Source organism: Callospermophilus lateralis, chromosome 16 (genome assembly GCF_048772815.1).
Source record: "Callospermophilus lateralis isolate mCalLat2 chromosome 16, mCalLat2.hap1, whole genome shotgun sequence".
Classification (NCBI taxonomy): Eukaryota; Metazoa; Chordata; class Mammalia; order Rodentia; family Sciuridae; genus Callospermophilus; species Callospermophilus lateralis.
Window position 1 is genome coordinate 76,436,924 of NC_135320.1, and position 8,774 is coordinate 76,445,697.

At 48.8% G+C, this 8,774-nt stretch overlaps 1 protein-coding gene across 4 annotated transcripts in view; it reads right to left on the reverse strand.

The window, feature by feature from the left end:
• Mtss1 (MTSS I-BAR domain containing 1) overlaps nucleotides 1-6,251 on the reverse strand; it is a 155,803-nt gene extending 149,552 nt beyond the window's left edge. For 2 of the 4 annotated variants that reach the window (XM_076836272.2, XM_076836271.2), the window contains exon 1: nucleotides 5,615-6,251. In XM_076836272.2, the coding sequence (XP_076692387.1) occupies nucleotides 5,615-5,686 (72 nt within the window). In that variant the 5' untranslated portion in view covers nucleotides 5,687-6,251. The remainder of the gene's footprint in view (nucleotides 1-5,614) is intronic. The other 2 variants (XM_076836270.2, XM_076836269.2) reach the window with 1 other exon arrangement.
• Between the last annotated feature and the right edge of the window lie 2,523 nt (nucleotides 6,252-8,774).

The following is an 8,774-nucleotide window of genomic DNA, read 5'->3' on the forward strand; positions in this document are numbered from 1 at the left end:
GGTGAAGCACATGGGGTGTAAGAACTGCTCTGGAAGGAATCTGCACTAAGAATGGCTCTTTGGTTATTTGGTTGTTTTTGTTGTTTTACTTTGTTGTGGTGGCACAAGCTCAGATGAAACATTCCGCAGGCTGCATCTAATTCAAGGGAGAAATTCTGCAATCAAATACAACAGGCTTCCTTGAGGCTCAGCCAATTAATTTACTCTGTTGGTCTCTCCTGTTTGCTACTTAATAAGGCCCTATCAGCAATGCAATCTGCAAATCTGAGTTCAAGTGCTTAAGCATCAGTCAGTTCCGCTTAAGGAGCCCCAAATACAGCTTGTCTGATGTCCTAAGAGGCTAAATCCGGCCTTTGGCTTCTGTTCTGTTTGGGGTAAGGTGTTTCTTTTGTTTTTGCAGCAGGGTGGGTTTGGGGTAGTGTCCCAAAGGCCTCTCTGAGGAACAACAGGGAACTCAAAATGACCTCATTGTGCCATCCCCAATTCGGGAACATCAAATGATCTCACTATAGGAGGAACCTTGCCAGCTCTCACCTGTCTGCAAAGATGGAAACAGCCTCGGTACAAATGATAGATGAAGCCTCTAAGGGATCAATAGTTTCAACCTTTTCACCCTCCACACATTTTAGCAACCTCAAATGAGCTCACCAAATTGATAGATATCATTTTATCTTTTTTCCTTTTTTTCCCTACAGCCAAGACGCAAAAGAAGAGGTCAAAGGGCAGGCAGTCAACAGCCGGGAAGACGCGGGCATACTGTTCACGCTTTCGAAACACAAATTATGCTGTATTTTTCTTGCAAGAATCAGAGCACAGTTTGGTGCCTGCAAGATAACTGATGCTCAAGAAATACCGCAGAATGGGTAGATGGGTGTATGGGTAGATGGCTGAACCAGGCTGAAGCCAAGCTCAGCCGACCTTCCATGCAGGCAGTGACCTAGGAGCAACCTCCTCTCCACTGGGGGCAGTTATGAACTGCAGAATTTGAGAGCATAAAGATTCATGGCATGAAGCCACAAGTTCTAAACAATTTGATTAAACAGGAGGGATAAGAGGTTTCCCCACAGAAACATTTAATCCAAGACCCAAAAATGACAGTTTTCCAAACCAGGACAACAAGTTTTTTCACACCTTAAAAAAAAAAAAAAAAAAAAAAAAAAGATTGATCTACAAAAAGGCCCTAAATCTCTAAATAAGCACCCAGTCGGGGTGGTTCCTGCTGCTGATTTGATGACATCTTTATTTTAGCTTTTTCTCCCATGGGCCCAAAATGAGGAAGCTGTAAAACCCTGGCCAAACACGACCATTTGCTAAGAGAAAAGCCGACACAGGGCCCATCTGTCCTTTACAATGGCTCTGCTTGTCCTGCCTCTGTGTAGCCGTCACCATTCACACAGAGTGGCCCACCTCCCTCAGAATACCTGGCCGCTGAGGCCTCGGCTTGGCTTTCAGTGTCTTCCTAGAGAGAAGTTTTTTCCTGAAGCATCCAAGGAAAGCCCTTTCCCTTGGGCCACACTGCCATACTGTAATGACATTCTGGTCACAGCCCTCTGCACAAGGCTCTTGGAGGGCAGGGTAGCAAACAGATTCCACATAGTAGGTCCTCAATAAATATCAAGGAAGTGAACCCCTCTTCTGACAGGAACCTCAGACCAACTCAAGGAGGGAAAAAAATTCAGTCCTGGAATCATTTCCCAGCGCTGGACCCACTCACTACCCACATTCTTGATCTCATGATAAGGGAGGGAAAATATCATGACATGCCTTCGAACCACAAAAAGATTTCCATGGAATTCAAGAAGTCCTTTCGCAGTTCTAATTTTAGGCAGAACTTAGCACAGAAGATACTGGTAGCCAACAGAGGGAGGAACTGAACAAGGCCCCTATTCTGCTCAGCACAGGTGCTGGTAACAGGACACTCTGTCTAAAGAGGCACGCGGTGGGGAGCACTCAGGTGTGGCTGGGTGCCTCTCGCCCCATCATATTATATAAGGCCCAAAACACACTTCCCAGCTCGGACAAAGTTCTGCCTGCAGCAGCCTACTCCTCTCCCGACAGGCTGACACTTGAGCAACCAGGGCAAGGCCAATATTTGATTTGAGCATGCAGTGTTTTCTGTTTTTTACCCAGTTAATTATTAAAAGATAGACAAACATCCCCAGAAGGAGCTTCCCCCCAAGTTTGGACAGCCAAGTCTCCAGGTCTTGAAAATTCCCTAACCAACACCAGATTCTGGTTAGGTTACTTAAAAGCAACAACACACATCTGTTAGCAGTATTTAGCCATCCTCCCCAGAACCTGGGCAGACACCCAGAAGATTCCAGGGAACTCCAGTCACTTCCAGACCACTGTTCCCCCAGACAAGCCAACCATGGGCCTTGCCTCCAGCCACGTGAATACCCTGTCTCCCTTCTCCTCAGGACAAATCATGCTTGACGGCTGGAGGGGTGATTTATGTGATGGGAGGAACGCACACCACCGGTCATCAGCGACCACCACCGCAGCAGGGTGGGAGAAGGGGAAGGATCCAGGTCCTCTCCAGTCAAGGAATCAATAAGTTATTTAACAGCTGCAGCCTGTTTTCCATGGTTCTAGATCTCATCCCAAGAAAAGTAAGGATTCCTTTCACACCCTGCCCCAAAAAGGACAAAACACACACCCTGACAGCCAAGGACCCAGACTGATGAAGAACCTTTAGGAGAAAAGCACAAGGAATCCTCTCTAGCTTTTCCTTGTCTTGAGGGTTTTTGGTTTTAGAAGACAAACGGTATCAGGCCTGGAAATTATTTCATTTTTCTGTTTTCTTTTTTTTTTTTCTCCAAAGAGGAAATTGACTCCCTTCCTGTGCTGCCATACATTTTGAAGAAACAAATGCTTCTTATAAAACCATTTTCCTACCCTTTCCTCACCCCTGCACAACATCATTTCTAAGGAAAAACAAAACAAAACAAAACTGAACACTATCAAGATGGCAATCCAAATGGGTTCTCAACATTTATGATTCTCCCTCAAAGCAAAAAGAAAGGAATTGTGATAAACTCATCATGGGAGTCTTGAGAAAAAGAGGACACACAGGTCATTAGAAAGTCACCTGACTCCAGACATTAAAAACTGACTTTTACCACTGGCCACCCCATACATTTGCACTTGACACTGCTTCTCCTAGGAAGCCACATTTTCATTTTCTTGAACTTCCCTTTTAAAATATCACTGCCATGTAATCCATGAAGAAGTATTTTAGGAAGAAAAGTCTATGAGAATACTCGGTAATTTGTCTTATGTAGAAATAACCTTGCAAATCAGACACCTTGTCTCTTTTTTTCTTATCCCTCTTCTCCCTGAAAAGTCTAAAATTCTGGGTGGTTTAGTATTCCATTCCACCTTGCTTTCAAAATCTTTTACTGCCAAGACAAAATAAGCAAACAAACAAAAACCTTTAAAATAAATGCCTTCCCACAGAATGTGGAACAAACCTACAAAAACTCAAAGGGAAAGACCCAGAAACTCCAGATTTGGCATTAAAGGAGCATTAAATAGAGCTCTTTATTTCTGAAACCTTGAAATATATATATATATATATATATATATATATATATATATATATATATATATGGAGAGAGAGAGAGAGAGAGAGAGAGCACCACCATATCACCATGTAGCACCATGAATCTCTGGCAAAGCACACTGCCAGGCAGCCAGAGGATAGCAGGTAGAAGGCAGGAGAACCCACCCTTAGGGCAGGATTACCTTCTGAAGGGCTTTGGATTCAAACCAGTGAATGGAAAGAACTGAGCCTAGATTCTGGATTAAAGAACAAAGAGGAAAACTCCAGGTGTGACCACTCTGGGACTGGAGTGAGCCGGTCATTTAGATCCCAGACTGGAAACCTCCATTTAGCTCCTCCAAAAAACACAAGCTGTTTTACCAACCCATCTCAAATTCATCCTCTGGAGATAAGAATATACCCTGTGTGCTTCCAACCAAATTTGTTTGACTATAGGGCCTGAGGAATTTAAGTTAACAATAAATACCAGAGTCCAAGGAAAGGGGACCAATCTTTGTTCAAAAGAGCATTTCAATGATTCAATGTGGATTGGGAGCAAAGGAATGAAAGGGGCTGTCTTTGAAGTGGGACTAATCCATCTAATTCCAAGTGACTGGATTAGAGGCATTCCTGGGCAAGCAGGGTCTGGCTGCAGATTAGGCTACACAAATGTCAATTTCTGACAAAAGGCACAAGATCTGTGGAAGGATTTCAAAATGGACAAGACCAGGAGGAGGCACCTTGGCAAAGTTCACCCTCTGCTAGGTAGCAGTTGGTTCTAGAAGGGGGAGGCAGGCTGTGACAGCTGAGCATTCCTTCCCAAAGTCCATCTCGGAGGCAGAAGCCTCTCCAAACCTTACACTTCATCAGACAAAAGCTCCTCCAGGCGCCAGGCAGTGGCTGAAGAGGGGCTGTCCACACCCACCCGCCAGCACGGCTTTCCAAACCTGCCCACTCTTTTGGAAGCCGAGCTTTTAATTAAACACCACCTCCCCGGATCTGTCGAGGCAAACTGGGGCTGGGCTGGAGCCAAAAGAGAAGCTCCCTAAATACACATGAAAAATACATTCCCCCCACCGCCCCCAATTGCCACCTCCAGCCAGCGAGCACGCTTGGTTATATTTCCTCTGGATGAGTAACACAGGGAGGGCCCTGGTCTATCTCTATGCACCAGAAAATCCACATCCAAGGATCAGGTTATCTCCAGTCCCACCCTTTGCAGGAAAAAGCCAGGGTGTTACTCCCCGCCCCCAACATACACGCGCGCGCACACGCACGCACACAATCTCCACAATCCTTCCAAAAGAAAACCAGGAGTGGGGTGTGGGGTTTTCTTTTTCTTTCTTTTATGTGTATTTTTTTTTTTTTTTTTTGGCGGGGGGAGAGAGACATAGTTGCTTAGGGGACCCCAATCTTGCCTTCAGGCTGGAAACCTCAGCTTAAGGGCTCCTGCCAGGCTTCCCTGGGAACTTCTGCCCTGCGTCCCGGGGGAGGGCTGAGAGAAGGCATGCACGCCCTCACCAGTTTGGAACAGCCTAATTAATAACTAATTTGCTCTGATCCCACCACAGCAGGTATACTTGAAAGCCAAGGAAGGAGGAGGCCTCCTTTTGGTCTCCCAGGCCGGGGAGACTCCTTCCTGCGACCAGGCAGAGCCCCGAATCCCTCCCCACCACCGTGCCAGGCGCCTCCGCCCGAACCCGGGAATCTGGTGTCCGCGGGGTATCCAACCTCCACGGGTCTCAGACACTCAGTCCAGGAACAGACAATGGAAAACTTGGAGCCAGGGCCATGAACCCCCAGAGGAACCAGATGGTGCCGTCCCCTGGGACAATGAGCAGGGAGATGGCAGGGGGCATCAAACCTCCCCAGGGAAGTCGCCCGCCCAGTGACCCAGTAGAGCGGGGAACAGCGCCCCGAGTAAGCAGGTGACACCCCGGCCGGCGCTCCCGCAGGTGGCCGACTGCCACCGCGCTAGCAAGGGCCGGGCCGCTTGCGGGAGGTGGAGGCGAAGCCCCGCGGCGAGGTCAGTGAGCCGCGGCTGCAGCAGCCGCGCCCCCGGCGTCCTACCTTCATGTCGCTGATGATGGTCTGGAAGAGGCCTCCGAGCGCGCTGCATTCCTTCTCAATCACAGCCTCCATTTTCCCGGCGCCGGCAGGGAGGACACACTCGCGTGGCCGCTGGACTGCGCGCGGGGCCGGGGCTCGCTCACCCCGGGAGGAATTTCACGCTCTAAGCGACCCAACCAAAGACTCTCCGCCTCTTCTGCAGAGCGGACGGAATGCACGAGATCGACTGTTCTCTGCCCAAAATAATAACAAAAATTTTAAAAGCCAAACCGTTCTGTAGGGTGATTCGCCTACATGCAGTGCTCGGCTTCTGGCCTCAAAAATGCCCACAGAAGACTGACAATCAGGCCATCACAAGTGCCCACGACGGAAACGGCAAAGCCCATCTTGATGCAGAGAAAACCTCCTGCTGACCCGGGGCCAGCGCCATTTAAAAATGCAAGATTTTCAAATTTTACTTATTTATTTATTTTTTGAAATTAAAAAGAAATGGCCCAGCAGCAGAAAAGGTCTGCTCTAGGCGCCCGGATCTGTTGCTCGCAGCCGCGGCCGCCGCCTCCTTTTCACTCCTGCGCGCCTGGCCCCGGCGCTCGCTCTGGCTGAGCTCCCGGGGACGTTCGGAGGGGCGCACGCGCGCTCGCGGCCGTGCGTCCGCCGCGGATGCGCGGGGAGGGCGCGCGCTCGCGGCCGTGCGCTCGCGGCCGTGCGTCCGCCGCACGCGGGCGGGGCTGGGAGCCCGCGCCCGGGAGGCGCGGGGAGCGCCCGCCGCAGGGAGGGCGGGCTTCAGGCGGCGCCGGGAGGGCCCTCCGCCTCCCGGACACACCGTGTACCTTCTCCGCCCCTGGCCGCCTGTCGCAGCGCAGAGAGGGATGGTCAGCACCCCGTCAGGCGAACAGTCCGAGCGCCCGGAATGGAGATTGCACCGCCACTCCCCGGGGACTTGTTTGCTGGCAGGCCTAACCCAGCGCCAGGCCCCAGTAAGCGCTAGTTGGGACGGGAAAGCTGCTGCTGCAACCTTCTGAGAAGCCCTTTCCATCATGTCAGGACTGTAACACGGAGTCATGATCGCATATAGCCAAATATGTAATTAAGAAGAGTTGGGGACGTATCCTGCAGTGGAATGCTGAGTTCGATAAAGTTGCAGGATGCTGGGGGAAGTGGGTTGATCAGCCAGTACAAAATGAATGGAATCATGGAATTGGCATTAGAGCTCTTAACGCCTGTCCATCAGTCTCTAGAGATTGCTGACTGCCTGTGACTTGGAAAGTTGATGTTTACAGGCGCTCTGGGCCCATGGGGTGTTGCTATAACCGCAGAGGACCCTTGGTTAACCTGGAAAGAGCACGAAGTGCCCAGGTTAATGTGGGATCTGGTGGTTTGTATTCGCAGGGCAAGTGAATAATAACTCCACAGCCAGGACGACTCATTCTCATCAGCGTCAACTGGGCGCCCAACAGTATGACAGAGAGGAATCAAATGAACAACTTTTAAAGGACATTAAACAAAGCACCTAAGTGGACTTTGACCCTGTAGCTAACCACTTGAAGCACAAAACATAACAAGTGGAAAAAGGGGTGGAGCAGGTGGAAAAAGGCGTGGAGCAGGTGCCATAAGAAACCAAGTGCAAAATGAGGCAGACTTGTGTCAGATTCACTCAGTAGCAGGAAAAACCCTGGCTTTGGACAACACCTGGATCAGAGGGATGCCTGGAGCTGCTTCAGTCACAGATCTCCTGGATCACTCTGCCCAACTCAACTGTTCCTCCATTCACCTGTCTCCCCAAAATCACTAGAACAGGTGTTACCTTTTGGAAGTAACTGATTTCAGGCCAGGCTGCTGTTGGACCTCATCCCCTAGGATATTCGAATACACAGGCCTCATTCTCACCCTGCTAGTAACAGTGTTTGACATGTGGTTTGCTCTTACCATTATCATTATTATGATTTTAATGCTACCAGTATTATAATGATCAAGATGACTATTTGTAAAGCCAGATTGCATGGTTCAAATTCAGTTTACACTACTAACTGTATGGCTTTGGATAAGTTACCTACCCCTCTAGGCCACAGTTTCCTCATCCATAAGTGGGGATGATGATGGCATCCGCCTGATTGGGCTATTATACACATTACATGAGCTAATATATGAAAGAACTTAAAGTGGCATCTGACATATGGGAAGAAAACATTCAAGAAATATCAACAGAAGTAGAGACCAAGCCAAAGCCTATGTCTAGCTGGTCCCAGACTACCTCATTGCCAGCCTATAATGTTGGCATGATGTCCCACTGACTTGCTGAGACCTACCATGAGCCATCCAGCATTTCACATATACTGTGTCTAATGGGAGGCTGCATCCTTCCATCCTCATTTCACTGTTGGGAGGATTCCAACCCTGGCTTTCTGACTCAATGTCCAAGGTCTCCCTTCTGTTCAACATCCAGATCCTGGGATTAGGGGCCCCTGCTCCAGTCCAAAAGACACTAAGCTCAAGCTTTCTTGCCACACACTCCACACACCTCAGCTTCAGCAATTTGTGCCAACTACCCCTCTCTTGTGGCCTCTTTTTTCCTTGTGCGTCTCCTGGTCTCAGGCCTGAGAATGAGGATCTTGTCTCTCATAAGAAAGTAAAACATTCAAAATTTCTGTCTGGGAAAGTTCCCGAGGCAGGACAGGTCCGGATGTGGGAAGGACACTTGCTGTTTTTAAAGACTCAAGTGAGGCTGATGAATGGAAGGATCTTGGAGAGAGGGTGATGACAAGATCAGATTTGTATCCCATACAGTGTATTCTTCTCCTGTGCAGAGCATCATTCTAACATCCCCCTTCAAAACATCAGGCACTCATTGGGAAAGTAAGAGCCCAGGAACATGCAGCTCTTCCGGAGAGCATTTGTTTCTTCTTGTTTTATTATTATTATTATTATTATTATTATTATTATTATTATTATTATTATTTGACAGTGCTGGGGATTGAATCCAGGACCTCATTCACTGCTGTTCTTAAAACCCCATAGGAGGAGGAATCCAAAGGAATGAATCCCCATTAGAGGAATTTTAAGCCCTGTAGGTATTTCCCGGCTCTGTGACCGCTGGCAGGTTATGGGCTCCCTGGAGCCAGCCTGTTTCCCCAGTTCCCACCTCACTAGCCATTGGGAAGAT